We start from the raw sequence: 24,043 nt of genomic DNA, 5'->3' as shown, positions 1-24,043 counted from the left end.
TGAACATATTTTGTGATGTTAATGAAACAGAATACGGAAAATGGCACACGGTTAGCAGGTTATCCCGATTAAAACCAAAACACAAAAGTAGATGATCCCTACCCGGGGTCAAAATAGACTATTTTATTTAAATAACACATCGATACATAATTTATCCTCTTCTTTCTGATTCGTCCAGAAATCTGCCATTTTACCCACAACGATTTAGCACGCCTAGCACCTAGCACACAGGCTTTCATTTCTATGGAGTTTTCTGGGATCTCATCGTCATAGAAACAGTTTGTGTCCAAGTCAGATTATATCAGAGTTTGTTGGAATATCACACCACACTGCTCAGACATTTCACGACCGACAAACGGCAATTGAACATTTTCAGTTTGTGAAAACAAACGCCGACCAATGCCAACAGGATTAACACACTGATCTGACAAAATCAAAAAAACGTGTCTGTTGGTGTTGGTTGGTGTCTGTCTAGTGTGAACTAGGCTTTAGAAGAAAAAAGATTCATCTAGTCCCCTATATAGTCTTCTTTGGTTTGCCCTTCTGGGGTACCACTTAGAGATTTCTGTGTAGATCCATACAACAAACGGTTTTCCTTTCAGAAAAGATGGAACCCCTTTAAACTATGCTCTAGTTGTTCTTTATGTACTTTACGGCTCTTAGCTTCTGCTTAAAACTCTTTCTCTTTCTAAACACTCACACTTTTTTTTGCATCAAATGCGTTCTTAGAAGAAATGGTTCCACATAGCTGTTTTAAACATCCTTAAAAACATTTGTTAACAAATACAACTATTCTTATAATGTACGTTTCTTTCTTTTTTTTAATTATCATTAGTAAACACTTTACACTGAACCTCCAAAGGTTCCCCCAGAGAGACAAGCAAAGACTCCTTAAGGGTTCTAGATTGATCTTTTTTCCCCATCAGTGTCAAAAAACTACATTCTCATAAGAAAAAGTGTAATCTAGCACCACAAAGAGTTTTTCTGTTGATAGTCTTGAAGGGACTCTTAATGATTATATGTAGAACCCTACAACAGACATGGTGAAAGTACTAAACAAGTACATTTAAGTAGTTAAGGGTTCCATAAATTTTGTGCATTCAACAGGAGCAGATTAGGATTCTACATTGGTATCCTATAGTAAACTACCTGGATCAAGCAAAACATTTTTTAGTATGTTTCCAATGGATCTTCGAGTAAAATTGGCTCTTCTTTGAACTATTCTTGAACCTCCGTGGAACCCTTTTACATAGTATACCTACAAAAAAAGGTTCTAGAAATCTACAACTTTTTTTCAGCTTATCCCTTTAGGGGACCCTTAAAAGTTGTAATAAACCTACAACACCAGGTATGCTCTTCAGAAAGAGTTTTAAGCAGAATACATTTAAAAAGCTAATAAACCCTTAACTATCCAAAACAACCTATGGCCCTGTTCACACCTGGTATTAACATCCGTACTGAGTGATCTGATCACAAGTAAACAAGATGCATAACCATTCACACATGGCATTAGTGAACACTTGTGTTCGGATATCATACATCATTTCCTCTAGAGGAAGGGTGCCACACATTTATAATGGCAGCCTTCTGCTGAATTTATTTTCAGGCAGAAATGTCCCACAAATCCTATTTTATATAAATGTAATAGGCTGTTTCAAATGCTTCACTTGCGTGGTCTGCTAACAAAACCTATAAATTAACAGGAGATGAGACAACACAAAAAAGCGACATGTCTTGCAATGATTACGTATTTTACAGCTAGGACGATGAAGCCTTCGATTAGGCGGTCCTTTGTTGTTGTCAGAGACGCATTGAGATGTATTCACGTCCACACTACAAATTTGACCAGACCACCTCCAAATTTGGACTGAATGATCAGATCACAATGTGTAGTCAAGACGCACTTGAGTCCAATCAAACCTGTACTTAGTGCTGTCCACTTACGATTGGATCACCCAGGACGCATGTTAATGCCAGGTGTGAATGGGGCCTAAGAGTGACCTACACTTATAGGCCATTTTATCAGTACCACTTACCATCTAGGTCACTCTGAGGAAATATAATATTGGTCTGTAGTCCATCTGCCTCAAGATAGTTTGCCACCTAATAGCTACCCCATCCTTCAATGGAAAGGTTCCTCAAAAGGACCACCACAGACTACATATATTAGTACCAGCACAACACAGACTACTGTAGTATCTGTTCTGAAGTGGTTGACAGGCAGGTTAGAGGTGAGCTGACAAACTGTGCACAGCAAAAATGGGCTACAATCAGTGGATGTATACTGTATACAAATGGGTGACAAATTAAAGGAAAAAAACAACAACAAAGTGTGTTAGTTAGATCATGAGCCACAATAAGTCAACACAACAACTTCAATCCTACTTGGCATCAATTTTACAAATCTCTAGAACAGTACTGGAGGGATGAACATCACTCTTCCAAAAGAATAGTGGTGTTTTGATGATGGAGGTGGAGTCTAACATTGCACTCCAAAATTCTCCCATAAGTAAGCAAATGGATTGAGATCTGAAGGTTGTAGCATATGATTTACATCATTTTTATACTCATCAAACTATTCAGTGAGCTCTCATGCCCTCTGGATGGAGGCGGGGTCATCCTGGAAGAGACCACTCCCACCAGGATAAAAATGTTTCATTATAGGGTAAAGGTGACCAGTCAGAAGAACTTTGTATTGATTTGCAATGACTTACCTCAATGGGGACAAGTGGATCCAAACCATGCAAGCAAAATAAATACATTCCCCCATAACATAACAGAACCACCAAGTTTTCCTTTAATTTGTCACACATCTGAGGCACACTTTCCCCAAGGATTCTTTGGATATGTAAGGGTTCTTAGCTTCCTAAAGGGATTCTACTTGGACTCCCTTCTGATATGAAAACGTCCTGTTGAAACTTAAGTGACAAACAAAAGAACACTTTAAGATTCCAGGTTTAACTAAGGCAAAGCTTAGAACTCATATTTAGGTTATCTAGTGCTGGTTCTTGATTTCACAGTTCTATGAGTTTGAGACGCCTCCTTCTTTAGTGTGTTAGAGAATTCAATGCTGGGATTATCACTTCTAAAATCTTCAACTGTTAGCACTTTTCCATCGGGTCTGGAGCCGGAGCCGGAGCTGGAGTCCAATCTCGAACCGGTCTGCGCTTTTCCACACAAAAAAACCCTGGACCCAATTCCTGGAGTTGAACCGGCCCTGAAACCTTGCGGGTCTTGAACAAGGGCACCTGACGTTAGTAGGCCGAGCTTTCACTACAGACCGCAGTTTGAAAGGTGTCATTTTTAAAAGCTTATTTCGGAGTTGCGGTAAACAATCACAATTAGAGATTAAACATGTTCAACAGTGGTCGGCAGAAGAGATAAACGCCCTCCTTGCTGTCTGGTCGCTGAGAGAAATTCAAGACAAATTGGAAAGTAGCATCAGAAAATGATGAGGAGATAGCATGGGAAATGGCCACCATATGATTGTGAGATGAGATGACAAGAAAGGGCAATGGATTAGTGGATAGTGGATTCAGCTTGCATTGTTGATGACATAGCGGGTTCAGCTCGCTTGTCAGTGGAAACACGAGCCGGTTCTGAGCGAGTACCACCCTCTGGCCAAACACCGGCTCCAGCTCCTCCACCAGCCCTGGTGGAAAAGTGGTATCTGTCTTATAGATAAGAACTGATCACTTACTCGGGCAGCGATACTATACTGCCACTCACCCTCTATCTCTCCGTCTGTATGTCTGCCAGTGTTTTTCTCCATCTCTGATTCCAGCTGTGTTTTGGAGAGCACATCTGGCTTGAGAAAATGGGAGACATGACTGGCAGCTTTAATCTACCGCCCAGCTCGAAATGGTTCAAGGCTCTCTGCGGCCTAACATTTGTTTTCCTCTGCACTGGGACACATTTTAAGCGCAGCAATAAATCACATCACACGTCTTAAGAACAAAGGCTGGCTCTGAGCTCTCCAACACCAAAGCCCCCTCCTGCTGAGTCAGCAAGATGTCCAGAATGTCCTATAAGCTTCTCACCTGTCTCCACAAATTCTCACTGCACAGATGACAACCTGAATATGCAACACTAGCTGGAACATGAGGAGAAATGTATCAGGCTGTTTAAAAAGTTTCTTCTAGGTATGATGTATCTTCTAGCATGATATATGTGCATTTTAAAAGGAAATGAATATGTGATTCATGATTGTAAGCTGGAAGCTCCTCTTCTCAGAATATTGGATAAGTACAGGGTGTAAAGCTAATCTGTATTTAATAACACATTTCCCAATAATATTTAATGAGCCAAACTATGTAATGCAATTTATTTTGCAGTAAAATTTGCTCCTAATTACTGTGTCATCTAAGACTTTTTTTTTTTTGCTGTGTATAAAATAATGAAATAAACCAGTGAATAAACTATTGCTCATAATAATAAACTATTGATCATAATAATGTGATAAAGCTAAGACAAACTGCTGTATTATATAATTGTATTGTATAAGCACAGAAAACATGCTAAAGTCTTATGTTTAGCAACAGATACAGCCACTTAGAAAACACAAATGAAGTTAATTAGACATTCCTTTTCAAAAAGAATTTATAAGAATTTGCTTCTTGGCATTCTACTTCAAGCCAGCTCCAGACTTTCTGACATTCTCTAATAATTTTGCATTTAATATAAGTACAATAAATTGAATGGACCTGCTGTGCTAAATACTCAAAGTACCATGCTCTAGACTGATGGTCAAAAAAGTGGTCATCACGCAGAGAAGAGATTTAGCTACAGAGGGCTTGAATCACCCCAGTTTGTATTCCAGGCGGTTTCTGCTGGCTCAAATACAGAACAGAAAAAAATGATTAGCTGCATATGTCTCTGCAATGGCAAATTAAATATTGCAAATGTAGTCATTCATGAGATTTTTTTTTTGTAACCTACTGTGGTGTTAAATGTTTGTGAGCCTTTTAGAATTTTCTATATTTCTTCATAAATATGACCTAAAGCATCATCAGATTTTCACATCAGATTTTCTTTGTCTACTTTAAGGACTTGTATGAAAATATGATGTTGTTTTAGGTCATATTTATGCAGATATATGGAAAATTCTAAAGGGTTCACAAACTTTCAAGCACCACTGTAGCTAAGTTGTGTTAGTCTCAGGCTAGCATAGTGCTTAGCTACATAACTATTTACATGTGGTCATGTCTTATGTTTTATCAGTGGAATGGAATTATCAGTATCGCTGGACTACAATGTGGTGTTTGTGGAATTAGCTTCTGGTTAATTAGTTCCTACACTTTTTGGTATGCTATTATGTGTTGTCCTTTTTATAGTAACATTTCTGAGATTTAATGCCATCTAGCCCACCAACTTATAACCAATTTCTCTTCCCTAGAATAAAATTGCTGCTATGATATTACGACTATGTCTGCTGTTAGCAAAAGTGGATACCAAGAGTGTGAAGCATGGGTGAGGCCATGAGGGGGGCTGAACTATTTAAATTTGAAGCCCAGGCCAGGTCATGTTTCCGATGGTTCTAAAACCAAACCAAATTCCAATCAAACCAAAGCAAACCCAAAATAAAAACCAAACCAAACCCAAAATCAACACCAACTAAACCCTAAATAGAAACCAACCCATACCAAGCAGAAGAGGAACCAATGGATTTGTGGTCCATATCAGTCCACTGCCATTCACGTCTATGTGATTTCAGCGGTAAAATGTCCTACTGACTGAAATTTTTCTTGACTGCTTCTCACAGCTGACTAATGTACTCATCCTAAGCTGTTTTACTGTAGTTTACTGCAAGCATGTTACCTAGCTAGCATAATAGTTATGGCATGTAAACCATTTTCATAGCATGTTTTTCCAAGTCACTAAAGATTAAGGAATTAGTTGAGTCCTTGGATTAGGACAAGATAATCACAATGTTCAACTATCAACCATAATATTTACAAACTTCGTATAAAAAGTAGATACTGACACGAGCATGGGTGTAATCACAAGGAAGTGGGCCTGAGCCACCCTAATGTGGATATCAGGTCCATCCTAGATTTCTGATGGCAACAAAAAGGAACAAAAGGGCCCATATGTAGCATCATTACCAATATAATATACCATAATATCTCAGTAAATATACTGTTTAAATGATCTTATTGGTAAAATGTGTTGGCAAACTGTTATATGTAATCTTGGCAAGGAAATAAATTTCAGTCTTAAATGTCAGTATCGTAAAAAAAATTTTTTAAGAGAACATAGCAGAGTCATTGTTCTACAAAGAGATAATTGCAATCTTCAACAGTCGCCTTAGATGTCTACAGTTAGTGTTGCAAAAGGTAGGTCTCTGGTCAATTAGCCTATACATGCCATGGTGCCATTAGCAATTAAGCAGTTAAACGCAAGGACAACAAGGCAATTGTGCGTTGTTTAAAATTGAAAAAATGTGGTTTTCCCCTCTCTGTTTGTGATAATGAGGTTAATTATCATTCTCATTAGGAGACATAATGCTTGCTTACTCGCTTTCCTGACTTAACCAGGCATCCCTCTAAAAACTAAAACTTTGGCTATAACCCTGGTGTGGTGTTAAAAAATGTCTAGGTGCTGCAATCCTACCAATTATTTTATACAAATAAATAAATAAACAAATGTAATGAATAAAACAACCTCCTGCTTAACAGGTAGACCCAAGCAGGTGATTGGCAAGTGTTTCCAAGAATCATAGTGCATAATTTTTTATAATTTTATTATTATTAGAATCAGGAAGCAAACGTCACTCTAGAGATGTTCCCAACGTCATATGCGACTCATGAGCTTTTACATTGCAAGACATTTTGACATTAGTCATTTGACAACTGATTCCCTCCCTGCAAGTAAAAAAAACAACAAAAAAACAAAAGTGTTTTCAAACAACTTAATGCTTTTTGATGCACCAACCTTGGTTAATGACAGACAGTTGGCCAGAGGGATTAATATAGCAAGTGTCACAAACGTTCTTTTATTATAAGTGTTACAGAAGAAGTTCACACAAACGCCTATGGGTGTCGTGTTTGGTTTTCAGACAAGGAGTGAAGTATCCTAAAAAATGTCATTAAGAAAAGAAAACAAAATAAAACAAAAAAAGCTCTAAAAATTTAGCAGTCCACATGATGATGGATGATGACAAGAAACCACCAGTACAGAAGAACACACTTGCCTTTCACAGCTGAAGGCTTTGTGGGTCAGTTTGAACCAACAATCAGCACCATGGCAGTGTGGAGAAAACACACACTACAGTACGTTCACACTGTATTATGATCCAATGTATTATGAACTCAAGCTAGCATACGGCTATGACTCAAGATCCCATAGTGCGTCTTCCTATTGATCCAAGCTCTCATTACTTCTTCATTTAAAATGCATTTATCTTACTATTTTGTTTTCTTAAAGCCTACAATGATTACTGCATGAGAAGACATTGGTATGTAGTTACAAAACCGTATTACAGAGTAGAATCAAATCATACTTCGGTCAGTGGTAGTATGTTTTGAATACTGCATGTTCTTTTTCTTTTTTCCCCCTCAAGTAAGAAGCAAAGAAAATAACAAAGTAAATCAAAATGAAAAAATCCAGAACAAGAAGCACACCGTCATAATTTGTTTTTAGAATTATCTAAAATTATGTACATTTTGTCACAAAAAAAAACATTTTTTTATATTAACACACAAACCTGACCTCTTGAAAATAACCTTCCATTATGAGCCCTGTGATCAAACTAATAGATCTAGGAAGAAAAAGGAATAAGAAACTGAATATAAATTCATGTGATCAAAGCAGGACTTGTATAAAATCCCTTGGTTGAAGATGCCCTGTCAGTGATAGTACACTGAAAGCATCACTAAGAGAAGCCTGGAGACGTTCTTGGTAGGCACAAGATGTTCTACAGTGCTTCAAAAAGTCCATGATTAAAAACAAAACAAAACAAAAGCTTTCAAACCACACAGATGGTGCCTAATTTTGACAGAAAAAGTCATAGGAATAAAGAACAGAGAGTGTAAAATCAATCAGAACATTCAGAATGATGCAAGTATTGAGTACTCGACGTAACCCCGTTAACATGTAACTGATATTTCTTTCTTTTTAGTGTTGATCTTGTTTGTTTAAGCTTGCAGTGGGATCAGAAGATCAGAGGATCAGAAGGTTGGAGGTTGGAGAGTGGGCCAGGGGGAAGCAAGCACTCTTCTCTTCAGTCGAGCTCCAGTTTATGAGAGCAAGAACACAGTCAGCATGGGGAGCATGAGAGTGACCAGAGCGTACGTGACACAGGAGCAGCCAAGTGTAGCTGAAGTAGCCAACACCGCGGCCACACCATAAACACACCGGCAGGAGACCACAGCGACAGTGCACACCACCGCAAAAAAAAAAACAAACAAAAAAAAAAAAAAAAAAAAAAAAGGACCACATTTCCAAAGGAGAGGGAAAAAAACATAAAGAGAAATCAAAAGCCGAAGTGTTTTTGCATATGAAAATGTGATGGTCCAGCAGTGTCCAAGATTACGGATAGAGACAGAACAAGGGAAAAAAGAAGGGAAGGAAATGGGAAAAAAGAGAGAAAGAGACAGAGAATATGTCAAATACAGAAACATAAACTTGAAAGATTACTATAGATTAGAAAAGAATAAAGGAAAATTCAAGCACATTAATACAAACAAATAAAGAAAAGTCATAGCATGTTAATAGTGCAGAATGAAGGGGCAGCATAGCAAGCCATTGGTAGAGGATATACAGAGATGGTAAATGATGAAGGGACTGGACAAACAATGCGTGGCATAAAACATTAAGCAACTTCCCTGTTATTAAACATAATGAATATTTTGTAAACAAATTTGAACCCTGACTTATTTAATAATTTCATAATGTACAGGTGTATATATATATATATATATATATATATATATATATATATATATATATATATATATATATATATGAAATGAAATAATGGTTTCTCCTACTGAACTGTTTTCACCAGGGAATGTTGCAGTTGGACCAAAACCTAAAGCATAAACAAGCAATGATGCAACATGGTGTAAATGGTTTGTTGGATGACTGACTGAGCATTCCACTGTTGCTAAAACTGAGCAACGTTAGCAGTCATTGCTTTAGAACAGCCTCACTCCTGGTCAGCTGTATCTGGGGAGATTTGGATAGCTGAATGGAAATTTACGATGCCTTAATGTTAATGCCTCAGTGTTACAGTTCCCACCAAAAGACTTAAGAGTTTACATTGCATTATGTGTCTCATCCATGTACCAAAGACAAAAGGTCAGGTATTATGTAGTCTCAGATTGCTGATATCTTTTCCCCCGACCTTTTTAGCCAAAAACTTCAGGATCATGAACCTTGCAATCTGACTGGCTCGCTGCACTTTGTTAAAATGTGACAACAAACTTTTACATCAAATCCCATGACACAATGAGATTTTTGGAGCACAATAAAGTCACTGGATTTAAAAAGTTCAACCAATCTTTAAAGTTCTTCAAAAAGTTTTGCTTGAATCAGCGGGCGGGTAAATAAGATATCTTTACATGATAGAGAAATGTTATGCGGCTGGTCGTTTTCAACATCAGTCAAATGACGTCTTTTTTTAAAAAATAGTTTCATGATGAAATGTGCTAGACTCTCTAACAAAAGCCAGAGGTCTGGCTTGTGAGATTACGTATGTATTACATAGATCTAAAGCCGATAGACCTTTATGTAATCTGGTACTAATAGAAACAGAGAAAATAACTGAGACAGTTTCTGAGCAGCTGCTTTCGAGGCTGAAGCAATGCAGATGCTCGACCAAAAATAAAAGCCTTGATGTCTTTTGATTGCCCACATGTTACACACTGGAGATAACTACTTTGGCACAACAATGTGTAAGCGTGGGACCGTTCAGTAAATAAGGAGCAAAAGAACAACACATTGAATCTATCTTTTTAAACTCAATCCATCTGACCCTGAACCATCTGCTATGCCATAGCATTCTAAGATCCAAACCTCCCACTGTTTTATTTGACTGCTACCCATCAAGCGGATGAGAGAAAGCAGGTGCCATGCACCAGCACAAGCCTGTTAGGTCCCCAGAAAAGCATTAACAGATTAATCTGGTTAAAGCACCACCATGCAAAACCAAAGGCTGCATCCCCACAGAGACAAGACCCACAGTCCAATCAGCAAATGCTTGGTACTGCAGTGAGCCTGCAGTAAGCTGAACCTTAGGCTTTCAGACAAAGACAGAGACAGAACTAAAGCAAAACAGAAAGTGAGGGCCCATTTCTTTGTCAGTGGGGAGGCAGGTTACATAAGAATGCAAACTTGTCTGAAACCACAGCCCTGCAAACAAAGCACAAAGCAGCCAAAGCCAATGGAAGGGAGGGGTGTAGGGGTGACAGGGATTCTGTGTGGCTTTGCTTCTTGAGTACCAAGCAGAAAATCTCATCTTTGCTGATAGAATCTTTGAGTGGGGCAATATAGCTGGGTGAAAGAGCAAGCCGAGGGTTGCCAGAAGAGTCAGGCTGCAAGTAAAGACCTGTAGTGATACGAAACTTGAGTCACATCTCCAGGCTTAACCCCCAGCAGCTCTCCTAGCCATCCCTTACTGTTTTATGGCTCTACTGAGCTAAACCAGTCTCATCAAACTCTGACTGTATCGCTGTCTGTAAAACCAGGAGAAGCCTGGTCACAATCCAGATAGCCCACATAATCCCTAACCAGAGCAGAGGAGAAAAGAGTTAACTGGGGCTAAGGTGGAGGCTTAGCGGCTGCGGGCTGTGCTGATTGACAGGGGCTATGGCTGGGGTAGGGATTACAAGGGAAGAGTCAAAATGAATAATACCTGGGATGGCCGTGGGTTCTGCAGAGGTCCTGAAGAAGAGGATGCCTGGCTGGGAGCGGCCCTGCTGGTTCTCTGCCACCACAGAAACCTCATACTCTGTGTTCCAGTCCAAACCTCTTAGCACCAAAAACTCACTGCCATTAGGAACACGGATCACAGGCTTCCAAGTGTTCTGGTGTTTCTGTTTGCAGACAGGCATAGAAATACACAAATGGTTAGTATGGGTGCTCTCCATGTAACAGTCTGCAACCTGACCTCCAACATAAACCCAATCAGAAACAGGAAAGACAAGAACTATGGAGAGGCACCCCCAAACTTAATTACTGTTGCGTCTCTTTTTTTTCTTTTAACTAGAAATCTGTTTCTGACTAAACAACCATAGACTAACATGTCTGACTTAAGATACTGATTATGTGGCAATGTGTCTCTGACTGGAGATGTTTTTTTACTGGAGACCTTTGTATCTGACTGTAGAACAATAGGTGACATGAGTCTCTATGGACCACTCTGGAGTATTATGTAACTGATTGGAAAACTATGGATTGGTGTATTTCTGACTGGAGAACTAGGTGTGACATATTTCTGATTGGAGAACTATTGAGTATCGTTACTGATTGGGAAACTATGGATTGGTGAATTACTGACAGGAAAATTATGGCATGATGTGTTTCTGACTAGAGAACAATGGAGTATCATGTAACTGATTGAGAAACTATAGATTGGTGTATTACTGACAGGAAAACTATGGTGTGACATGCTCCTCACTGGAGGACTATGGAGTATCATGTTACTCCATATTACATCATACTCACAGGTCTAAAGCTCACTAGGTACTGTTTGATGGGTGAGCCCCCATCATCCTGCTTGATCCAGTTGACCTTCATCTCATTGCCTGGGGACTGCAGCTTGGCCTCCAGCATTGGAGGATTTGGTTCTCCTGAGGAAAACACATGTATAGTGAGAGAAGAAACAAGATTTGCTTGGGTATAGTGTGAGTGTCCTAGCCCAGGCCCCCGACACGTACACTGTAAACACAGGAGGCTTAGCTCACACCCTTTAGAAATCAGTTATTAACTATAATATTCAATCCAATTTTTGCTTAATCCTGAGCGTATGGTATTGCGGTGTGCCAGGAAAGGTCACGATTAAAAGGCCCTTATCGATGTTGAATCAGTGAATGTTCAATTTAAAGCCTACTAAATGGTAGAATCATTACTTCCTGAAATGGGCTTAATAGCAAAAGTGTCATGCAAATGACATTACTTACAATGCTAATGAGTTTTAATACAGAGACAATTGTTACCCTTCATGTATTCAAATCATTTTACAGCTGGTTTAGAAGATATGCTAGGAAAAGTAAAATGAAGTAATTTTCTCAATATAGGCTTATATTTTCTGGTATCGACATGTACTTGCTTTGATGTCATGAACCGAGAACGGTTCTCCCTGCCTCCCTGAAGTATTCCTGGTCCTACCTACATATTGAAGATGCATCATTACCATACATTCTAACAGGCACAGAATAAAATATCTATAATTCACTGTGACACTGCTGACTAGGTGACTCATAAATGTTCACTGGAGCAGAGTACGCAGCATCCTTCAAACGCTTATAGGAATGTTCTTTCTTATCACGCTGTTCAGCATTTATTTTCCAAATGAATGCTCTATGTCGATAGTTGGCACTAAGCTAGCTAACATAACATAGGTTAGGTCATGTTAATTAACATAACATAACTAACAATCGATGCAAAAGAGAAATGTAACACAATGGAGTGTGCTGTTTTAGAAAAATTTGTCAATGACAGGTCGGTATGGTGTGGTGGTAAAAATGGATTATTTTCTTATAACAGAATGTCTCCAACAGCTCTATTTGTCTTAGAGTAATTTACCAAAGATATATGTTTATTTATTAAAAAAGATATGTTTTACTTTTTTTATCCATTTATTTTTCCATTTACCCATTTTAATGCTGTGGAATATGCATTATAAGAGCTATGAACAGTTGTTACCTCACCAGCTTCTCTTTTTCTTTCTCTTGAAGTTAATAATAATAAAAAAAAATGCAACCTGGCATACTACTGAGAAACTGAGCTGACACTGGAGACTCCTTCTAAAAATGCTAAAAAAAAAAAAAATCTCCTCATGGAAAACTTGAGGAGATTTGAAACAGATTTTAAAAATCTGTTTATGTGGCGCATCCATCATGCAAGTCCCTGTGTAAGCTGTTACTACAGAAACGATAACTCATTAGAACAAGCATATTAATTATAAACCCATGATTTGCCTTGCAACATCTTCTGAGCAGTCTGCACTGTGGTTATTAGCTGCTTGATAGCAGGGATATCTGTTGTTAAAAATTGCATCATTGTCCAATATTTCTTTATTAGCGTTTGATATGCAAGATCAATTCCCATTAGACTGTAGGGATGTTTTGTACTGTGCACTTTGGAGCAGTTTAACAACATGGTAAAGTGAGAACAATTAATCTGGTGATTTTAATTGTAACCATCCTGGTATGGGCAGTAACTTAGTGCTGGAGCTGAGTGTTGAGAGATGGCATTGCGGTATATATTTTTGAGAGGCATAATGAGGTCTTTCGTTAAACCATTTTCTGAATATTGAGCATTAGTGAGAGTTCCTGGCTCCTGAGAGAGGGGAGTTAAGACATGGACCGTGTTTGGCAGTAATGAGAAGAGGGCTGGAGCAAGAGGGCACTGCTGCAATGTACTCTCAGTGGGAGCTTGTTATCTCACCGAGTCTGCTGCCTAATGACAGTGCTCCCTTAATTATCCTGCTCACGTTGATTGGAGGAGCTCCTCCATTATTTTTAATAATATCAGCGAGGCCAAGGGCGAGCATAGGCTGCTTGTTTGGATTGTTAGCTGGCCACCTGTGTCACCAGAGGAACCTGGGAGGAGACTACAACTCTTGTGGATTAATCATAGCAAATAGTGACAAGTACAGCCCCGTTAGCAATTGGTGTGACATTGGCCAAAGACGCCACTGCTAGCTTGTCTACACACAAGACGGATATGGGTTATGAGATGACGTAAGCTATAGCTACAAATCTGCGTGGATGTACTACTATAGTGGAATGAGAGAAAAAATTCATGACCCTAGTGGGAAAAAAAAGGATGGATTAATCTTGAAATATTGCTGTTCATTTTCCCCTTGTGGTGTTTTACATCAGGGAAAGGCACTTTTACAAAGGTACTTTAAATAGATACAGACCATTAGCTTATTAGTTCAAACATGCAGGAAACTAGATCTTAGATAATACTTGGTTATTTTTGGCACTGCATGACCCTAATATTATATGCATGCATGGCACTGCATGACCCTCATCTAAATGAACATAAAAGGCCTAATAGAACCTTATAACATTAGTAAGATCATGGCTGTCACAACACATGGCTTGATGCTGAAATCCAAATAAACCTGGGTTAGTAATAAAGATAGCATTTCATTCATAGATGGCACGCGTCAATGGAAATTAGCGATCCAGTCACCAGCATCATTCCCAGTTTGGTGAAAGTTTTCCAGATGCTACGAAAGTAAAAGGGTTAAAGTAATAAAGAAGACAGATGGACAGACAGAGGCATGCTCTACCATGCAAGAGTGAGACTGCAGTCTCTGATTTACATCCCAGTCTACCAGGAATGCCAAGAAAATTAAACAAAATCAGAATCCAAGTCGTCAGTTTCATTTTCATGACCCACGGTAATGACCAGTGTGCAGTACCTTAAAAAGAGAGAGAGAGTGATGTGCTCTATCAGCATACATGAAACCCAGACTATGACAGTGCAGACGTGGACACAGGCACACAGAGAACATGCATGCGAGAAAACCATGGGACCAGGACAAGTCGCAGGCCTGAACAGAAGTGTGTGTAAACTTGCATCCGTGCAGCAATGTATAGTGGAACTGGTGTATAACTGTTAATTTAATCAGGTAAGGTCATATTAGAGATGGTGCATGCTGGGAGTGGAACGATATAGTGTAGAAATACATGATATGCTGTTTCAATACTAAATCATGAATAGCACAGGAGAAGAGTTTAACTATATGGGTAAACTGCTTAAATATTTATAGAAACAGACTTCATTAATTAGTAGTTTTTTTAATCTGGTTGTTCTTTAAAATAGAAGAAATAATAAAAATAATTTTAAAAAAAAACATATCATAACCTGGAGCTTATATATTTTGTGACATAGAGAATACTGATGTTAACGCTGTAGTATGTAACGTTTGGGTATTTAGAGATTTGGTGACCTCTCTAGTAGTGATATGTTACTACAGGCAACTTTATTGTAGAACCATCACAATTTTTATTTTTATTTTTTCTATTTGAACTGACACACTAAGATGAAAGTGTTATCTATCCTCTTCCACATACATGAGCTTACCGACACCCACGAATGGCTAGTGCCTCCATGATTGAGGGGAGACAGAGTTCCCTCCCACCAAGACAGCATGGCCAATTTTGCTCCCTTGGCTCTCAGGCATGGATGGCTGTGGCACTGTTGGGATTTGAACTTGCTATTCGAATTGCAGTTTCACCACTTGGAAGTACTGTTTGTTTGTTTTTTGCATAATAGTAACCACACAAAAGATTTCTGTGGTATCATGGTCCCATTTGAGTTGTGGTTCCCATGGCAATTAACACCTTATACTTTGTTTGTTTTGGTTTCTTTTCTAGTCCTGTCATTCGATTCTGTTCACCTGTTTTGTGTTAGTTCCTGATTATGTTGCCCTTTTATATCCTCTGTTTGTCATTCTTTGCAAAGTCTTGTCATGCTGAAGGTACATTCACATATACAGCAATTTTATCACTGCACATTGCCAGTCGCTGTACTATGAAGTCACCAGTAGGTCTTCCTACCACCAGCATTGAACTTTTGGCAACAAATCAGTTTTCTTGCCATTAAATTTAAACATTCCAGAGGGAGAGCATTTGTATACAAAATTCACCAGTGTATATACAGTCAGGTGACAAAATAAGTACACCCCATGGAAACGGTTGACCTTTTTGACATATTTGGGCAAGCAAACATTTGATGATCTTTGAAACAGTGCCTATTAATGAAGTTGATATACTTCAACTTACACCAGGCTTGCCGGAATATTTGACCACTTTTCCATGCAATATTCTTTCAGTTGCAAGATGTTTGAGGGTTTTCTTGCATGTACTGCCCGTTTCAAATCCGGGCTTTGACTAGGCCATTCCATAACCCTTAATTTCTTCTTTTTGAGCCATTCCTTGGTGGATTTGCTATTGTGCTTAGGATCATTATCCTGTTGAAAAGTCCACTTTCGGTTCAACTTCAACTTTTGGACAGATAGCCTCACATTATCTTTGAGTACTCTTTGATATGATGCAGAATTCATAGATGAATGAATGAATGCAAGCTGTCCAGTCCCTGAGGCAGTGAAGCAACCCCAAACCATAACATTTCCACCACTGTGCTTCACAGTTGGTATGAGGTGCTTCTCCTGAAAAGCTGTCTTTAGTCTGCACCAAACATGTCTGCTGTTACTGTGGCCAAACAATTCTATCTTTGATTTGTCTGTCCAGAGCACATTATTCCAAAAGGCCTGGTCTTTGCCTATATGCCCATTGGTCTTGCAAAGGCTTTTTCCTGGTATGCCTTCCATGCAAGTCATGCAGGTCAAAGCTCCTTCTGATTGAAAGCATGCACTTTGACACCAACAGCTGCAAGACTTACTAATGGATTAAATTTTGGGGTTCTTGGAGACTTCTTTTTGCAAATCAAAATGGATCAAATGTTTGCTTGTCCAAATATGTTAAAAAAAAAAAAAGGCCAACAATTTCCACGTGGGGTACTTATTTTTTCACATGACTGTATACATCATATCCTATGAGATGAAGGAGAAGCAGTGTGTGCTCTTTGCCATTGCGGCCATCTATCTGCGGTGAAAGCGCAAGCGCTGTACTGTCTGGGTCAACGAAACAATTCAGACTCGCGGGCAGCATGGTGGATCACGGATCATGTGTGCTTGTCTGTCGTCATTCTCATTGGTAATCGCTGCACCAAGGTGTCACAAATTTGCATTAAGTGAAACCTTTCTCAACTTTCTCGTGTTGCTGGACACACCCACATCTAGTCGCCAATAGTCGCTACTGCTCATGTCGACAGCTTTCACTGAAAATGAATGATTTCCGGTCACGTTGTCACTGCGAGTCACTATATGTGTGAACGTACCTTGAGCCTTGATTTTTGTGTTTCCTAATTCCATATTCTCCTTGTTTTGACCCTTGCCCGTTTTCCTAGTTTCTGATAGTGGATTATCCATGTTTAACTATGACTGAATATGTTTTGACCCCGTTATAGACTTTACCCCAATAAAAAGAGTTCTATATCTACTCATCGCATGATACACTCTTTTTCAAAACAGGGGTGGGCAGGATATAGAACAAATTTACAAATTTTTAGCTGCATAAAATAAATATTTTGCTGCAGTCCATCAGTCTATTATTTAGCACTCTGCACTATCCTTTATTTTATTGCACACTTTAGTGCATGTTTACAATTGTTTCTACTCTTAAAAAGTGTGGTTTTAATTTAAAAGTAGGTACCATGCTATATAAATATTGAATAATTTAAGTAAACTAATTATGAAGGCTACCGTGACAACCTAAACACCAATGATGATTAGCTCTTATGGGTTCAGGTAATGTTAATACTCCCTGCATCAGGATTAATCTCATGGTTTTGAATGGTGTGGTAATATATATTCAATGAGTATTCAATTAATTTATACGTTTGTAGCATGATGACCTATTTCTGATGAAGCTTGAAAAACCTGTGCCAAATCACACCAGCCTATACCACGTTTTATAGAGATATTTTTTCCCTACTGATTCGTCTTTAATAACAGAAAGGTTACATACTGCAGCTTTAACAATATTATAATCAATATTTCTGATTTGATTATGGTGTATACCATCACACCCCTAGTGCATTACTTTTACTTTTAAATGGTTATAATGGCATCATAAAAACCATGTAGTTATGTGATATTAAAATGATGAAACACTAATAGTAAGTGGTATTTCATTCACATCTCCATAAAACATTGTAGGAACCAGGGCTGAGCCAAATAAAAGTTTGAGTTATTGGATATTAAGCTTCTGTTTGGACTCAGCCACAAATCAATACAAATCTCGGCAGTAGGATATTAACTGAAAATAGAAGTTGTATAAGTAAAGATATATGAATGCTGTATTCGGAACTTAATATATAATATATAACCTCTATTACGATTAACTATTTGCTGATTAGTAAAATATATTAAAGTAGAGGCCTACAGGTTTACCGTTCAGACAAAGTGTCTGTTTTTAACATCCAGAAATGAAGTGGGCAGTATAAAGTGAATCAGTGGCTCATGAATGAAATGGTCCATGAAGTTGATGGCTTAGGGTGAATATATTTTCTCTAACTCATGACTGATTTCTGTTTTCTCTCCTAACGTGCAATGCAGCCAAAACGGTAAAGAAACAAAAAATTACCTTCTGTTCACCAGCGAAGACGACATCATCAGCACCATGCAAGAGCCACATGACAAAGTCACATGATACGCACGTGCAACATTGGTTGAAAGGAAAAATGGGAGGGGATGAAGGGGGGGATCACATGAAAAATACAAAACATCGTAAATCAAATTACACAAACGTGGAACGGAAAACGTAAGAGTGTTAACACACACACACACACAAAAAATACAAACGGGAGACAAACAAAAGAGAACATAAATTCAAAACATAATAGGCACTTCTCTAAAACATTAGATTATGTATACAAAGCATGGACATTAAGATATCAAGATCCATAAAGCAGTTTCAGGATCTTCAGGATGCAGTATTATGTCCAAATTGTACAAAAATGATGTTTTATGTTAAAAATGATATTCACTCATTTTACTGGCTTTGAGAAAAACTGCTTTCTGAATCCTGTCAAGACGGACTTTCCTCTGAACAAGAGCATTTTATTGGGTCAGGAAAAAACAAAAACAAACAAAACACAATGAAAAACATTTATTTTGTTGGCTTGTGCTTTTCGCATGTTATCAATGACAGTAAAAAGAGGGCAAGCAGAAGCAAAGGCAATGATTTACAACAACAAAACAAAACGACATATCCAATGCGAGAACAGTGATTACAGAATGACGTGTTAGGACAGAGGCAGGCCTCAGCATCATGGCTGAGACAGTATAGTACATGAGAGCGAAGGGCAGCAGTCCAGTTTAACTCTCCACCTACAGAACTGTGTGACTGAACCATACTAGCTGGTGGACCCCAGTGTGTGAATACAGGGAGAAAACTGTAACAGTGGTGTAGACATGAGCATGTAAGACAACAATCTAGATCTAAACCTCATGATACCCAATAAGATCATGAGGAATACTTACCTGAGCTTTAGGCACACAAAACCCAGAAATGTAAAGGATAAGTTTAGTTTTTTGGAACCAAATCAAAAACGTGTCACATAAAACAGTGTATTTTATCTTCAACACTGTGTGATTTCCTCCTACAGTAATTCTATATGGAAAGTTGCAATGGAAGTCAGTGATATAAGAAAAAATGGCATATGTTGGTTTTAAAATTACTTCCTGAATTAAATCTTTAAAGCTGAATGTTTACTGCAGGCACATTCACAACATTTTCTTTCGATTTTATTTCACATTCCCGGCACTTTGAGGCATCAATACAACAAGCATGACTGGGAAAAACAGTAAACAACGGAGCAGAGTTACATTTACCATCTCAATGGTGTTTATTATTATTATTATTATTATGTAATTGCAGCACATAAGTGTTTTATTCCACTTATACCACAGTGATTTACCATTGCTTACATTTTTGTTTATGAAAGAGTGACGACATTCTTTTTATCCGTTTACTGCTATATTTAATGTTGTAGAAGGTCTGCGAAACAAGTTATCACTTACAGCATGTTGTAGCAGCTATAAATGGTTGTTCACTCACAGGTCTCTTTTTTTCTCTCTCTCTTAAAGTTAATTAGACAAAAACACAGTTTGTTGTATTACAGAGAAACCGCAAAATGTGACGTAAAGTACTCCATCCTGAAGACTTTCCGGTGTCCGAAAAAACCTACAGCTTTACCCTTGACTGTTACAAAGTGCTGACACTGGGGACTCCTTCCAGAAATGTTAAATAAATGTTAACAAAGTTAACTATGAAAATGATTATATATTTTTCTTTGTCAAACAATGTGTAAAAAAAAAGTTTTATGTCATGTGGAGTATTCCCCATAAAAATCCCTGAGTAACTTGTTACTATAGAAACGATTATTAGAACAAGTACCAGAACTACTGTCAGAGTTTAAGACTTCAGCACTGTGGTATAATAAGAATTACTTGTATTAAATAAAGTAGGACCCATTGGTCTATCCAGACTTCTCAGTCTTGTAACCACACACTTTTAAAAAATTCACTGTAGTTATTAAATATGCTTAAAGATGAATGTTAAGGTGTTAAGGAGTTACGGATAGGATCGAATGTACATACTGTTGTTAAACTACATTCGCACTACAAAATTGTTGCTAATGAATTCTGATGCCATGAAATTTGTTCGTGAATGATTTAAAGGATTTGTTTCAGAAATAAAGTTTCAGACTTCCAGTGCAGCTCCATGATGAGACCCACTGTTGCAGTAAATTACTCAGTACAGAGCAAATCACAGAAATGAATGTCTCGGATGAACGCTGCTCACGTGATCCAAAGTCATTTGATTCAAAACTTATCCTTTAAGGATTAAAGTAATTATTATGATTTCCAACAGTTTACTATAATTATATTGGATAATGCATGCTTCATGGTAGTCCCAAGATTTAACACGGAAGCTTGGCTCCTTGCTTCATCCATAAAGGATAATCAATGGAGTTAATATTTCTGATTTTTCCTACCTGCCTTTACCTTTTTTTTTCCCTCTTCATATAATAAACATCCTCACTGTGAAATTTCTTATTGACTGAGTATTTGAGGGTAGAATTTCACGCATTTAGGCAACACTGATTGAAATTTCTGAATCAATTGCTTCATATATCAATATATTGTCATTACAAAAAAATCCAACATTCTCGGGTTAGCCACAGGATGCATCAAACTCACCAAATAAACCTGATTTATTTGTACAATTGTGTACAAAATATGTATATTATAATATTCCTTGTTCTGCTTTAGATAAGTTATAACTTCTGGCTGTTCTCTGTAAACTATATGCACAGGAGTCTAGATGCTTGTACTTGCCGTTGCAGAAAATCTCCACCCATGCCTATTTTTTCCTCCTTTTTCTGAAGAAACCTTTTCCAAAGACCCATATTTTGTTCTCTGCTTTCTTTTTCCTTTTAATTTTCACTCCTTCTAGTCAAACTCTGCTAATTTTCACCATTTTTCCAACTTGGTATTTTTTCTACCAGCCACAAAGCAGCCTAATAATTATCTTACAGAAGTGCATGCCTCTGGTTCTGCATAAACCATTTACTGGCTTTAAAATCTAATCTAAAGTTAAGTCATTATATTAAAACAATGATACATATTATTTATGTAATCAAATATGAATACATTATTTTGAATGAACAGATTATTGTGTTCTAAGCAGCTACAAATACAGATGTAGGTTAATAAATAGGAGGTTTATTTATTTATTTATTTATTTATTTATTTATTTATTAATTAATTATTATTATTATTATTATTATTATTATTATTATTATTATTAGAAATTTTTTAAAGAAAGCCTCCCAGAAAGGTTTACAGAGCATCTGGTTGATAGAGGTGTGCAGAACTGGGAACCTGTTGGACACAACAAAAAAGCTTGGACGCAAACCAACAGTCAGATCTGAAGCTTGCTGGATGAAGAAAGCTCACATTCATTAACAGCACTAATTCATTCATCCTTAGTAACTGCCTGGTCAGGGTTGCAGTGTTGTTAACTACCAAATCAGTTACAAAATATTACAGTTAGGTACAAGCAAATATAATAATAGTGCAAGCTGGATTTCAAAAACAGTCCCATTCACATCACTAATGGAGAATTATTATTAACTCGAGTGATGTAGCTGAGGTTGAGGAACTGACAGAGCCAGAATTCACAGATCATGCTGCATTGCATTGAGTTGCACCTCTAATACAAACATATTTCTGTATATACTTTCTGTGGAAGGGGGCTAAAAGTGGAGGGAGGTGGGGAAGGACAGTGGAGGGCCCCAGGTGACCACCCCTTACACATCTGTACCTTTGAATTGGATCGGACCAAATCTCATCTACCTCTCATCATGTCCAGGAAATTCCTGCATGAACATTCTTTTTTGCCTTCTTTGACATTCAACAAAGGATTTATTCAGGCATAATAGCAAGGCTGCCATTCAAAAGCCAAAAAGCAGACAGTTGCCTGACTGAGTCCAATTCTAACACCTTGTCATCCTTTCAGCAGAAAATGAAAGGACATTGTCAAAAACGTGTCAGTTTTGCATTGTATTTGTACTTCAGCTATTGTAATCCATGATATCACGTTAACCCTATATTAAGGTCAACCTACATGAGGCACACTTAAGGCGAGTGCCTGGAGACACACGTTAGTCCATAAGTTTGACATCTTTTTTTATGCTGAGATTGAAAACAAAAACACACACACATAAAACGTGGGACAGCGGATTCTACGAAGTGAAGTTATGCAGCATCCTCAAGGGCTACCGATGAGGCACTAAAGTTAACCAAAATAATATGTTGCTTATTTTGGTTAACAACGCAAGGGTAGATCTCTTGTTTTCTGTGATCAAACAGCATGCAACACAGCTCATGAATATATGCTAATGCACTACACCAAAAAGGCGCCATGCTGTGTTTTTCAAATGAGACAGGGCAAAGTGGGGGAAACCTTCCACAGAATAATCCAATGTTTTAAAGAAGTAAATTAGAACACTAACACAACTCCAAGCATCAGTGATTTCACATTTTGAACATCCTACATTCAAAGGAAACGTGCTGATCCAGTGAACATATGCTGGGTGCTGACGAGAGAGGCCACTCTACAAGCTGGGGTTAGTAATGACATTCTACAGTATAGCAACCAGATGCACCAGCTGAATGCAAGCTCTATCACAGCCTAGTTTGATCGTAAATGTTGGAGTTTACAAACTACTAAAAAACTAGCGGTTGCACCAAGTAACATCGTTTTAATGTAGCCTGAAGTTATAATGAACACCCCTAGTAAGTAAACATTCTGCCACTGTAGCTCATTCACCTCAAGGTTTGACATGTTGCAATGCCTTTCTGCTCAACACAGTGGTAAAGAGTGGGTATTTGAGTTAGCCTTCCTGTCTGCTCAAACCAGGCTGGACATTCTCCTCTGACATCTCTCAAGAACAGGGCATTTCCACCCACAGAACTGCTACTCACCAGATGTTTTACATTTTTTGCACAATTCTGTTTTTTTTTCTTCATTCTTATATTTGATGTTAACATTAACTGAAGCTTGTGTCCTGTATCTGTATGATTTTATGCATTGCGCTGCTGCCACATAATTGGCTGAAAAGATAGCTGCATGAATGAGCATGTAAACAGGTGTTTCCATTAAGGTAAGTGTATATAGCACTAAAAAAAGACAGTCATTAACCCGTTCCCCTGACCTGCCTCACTCATGGACGTAGCATTTCCTGTTTATGTTAAATCATGTTTCTGATTGGCTAGTGATAGTGAAATACGATACTATATTTATGCAGACTTTACATACTACTAGTTACAACATAGTGTCTGTGGTGCAACCAGAATTCTACACCGCACCAGTTTTAAACTCTCGACATATGGTTTGGTCCTACTTTACACATTGACTTATGAACGAACTTAAGTTCAGCTGGTGCAACTGGCCCCTGGGGTCTGATGTGATGAGATGGGTCTCCTTCAGGATGAGACTATCTCACTCCCTCAGCCCTGACAAACATCTACTCAGGAAATTTCTCTCCCTTACTATGGGTGCTCTTTTACTTTCTATGATGAGTGCCAACATTGTGGACTTCAACAGTCTAAGTAAGAAACGCAGCAGTATAGCAGGCAGGTTAAGAGGGGCAAACAAAACCACACACACTGCCCAGGCATACTCACTAAGGGCTGCAGTGGTTGGAAGATTTGTGGTTGGAGTCACTG

At 38.1% G+C, this 24,043-nt stretch overlaps 1 protein-coding gene across 3 annotated transcripts in view; it reads right to left on the bottom strand.

Moving 5' to 3' along the window:
- ncam1a (neural cell adhesion molecule 1a) overlaps positions 1-24,043 on the bottom strand; it is a 317,584-nt gene that overhangs the window by 22,149 nt on the left and 271,392 nt on the right. Inside the window, exons 14-16 of one of the 3 annotated variants that reach the window (XM_053648813.1) lie at positions 11,668-11,792; positions 10,856-11,036; positions 7,450-8,317 (exon numbers count right to left, since the gene is read on the bottom strand). The exons of 1 other annotated variant lie outside the window; for it this stretch is intronic. In XM_053648813.1, the coding sequence (XP_053504788.1) occupies positions 8,238-8,317; positions 10,856-11,036; positions 11,668-11,792 (386 nt within the window). In that variant the 3' untranslated portion in view covers positions 7,450-8,237. Of the gene's footprint in view, positions 1-7,449; positions 8,318-10,855; positions 11,037-11,667; positions 11,793-24,043 lie in introns of those variants that run through there. One more of the 3 variants, XM_053648811.1, reaches the window with a different exon arrangement.

This window comes from Ictalurus furcatus, chromosome 18 (genome assembly GCF_023375685.1).
Source record: "Ictalurus furcatus strain D&B chromosome 18, Billie_1.0, whole genome shotgun sequence".
Classification (NCBI taxonomy): domain Eukaryota; kingdom Metazoa; phylum Chordata; class Actinopteri; order Siluriformes; family Ictaluridae; genus Ictalurus; species Ictalurus furcatus.
The sequence above is the reverse complement of the archived record's forward strand: the minus strand, read 5'-3'. Positions and strand labels throughout refer to the sequence as shown.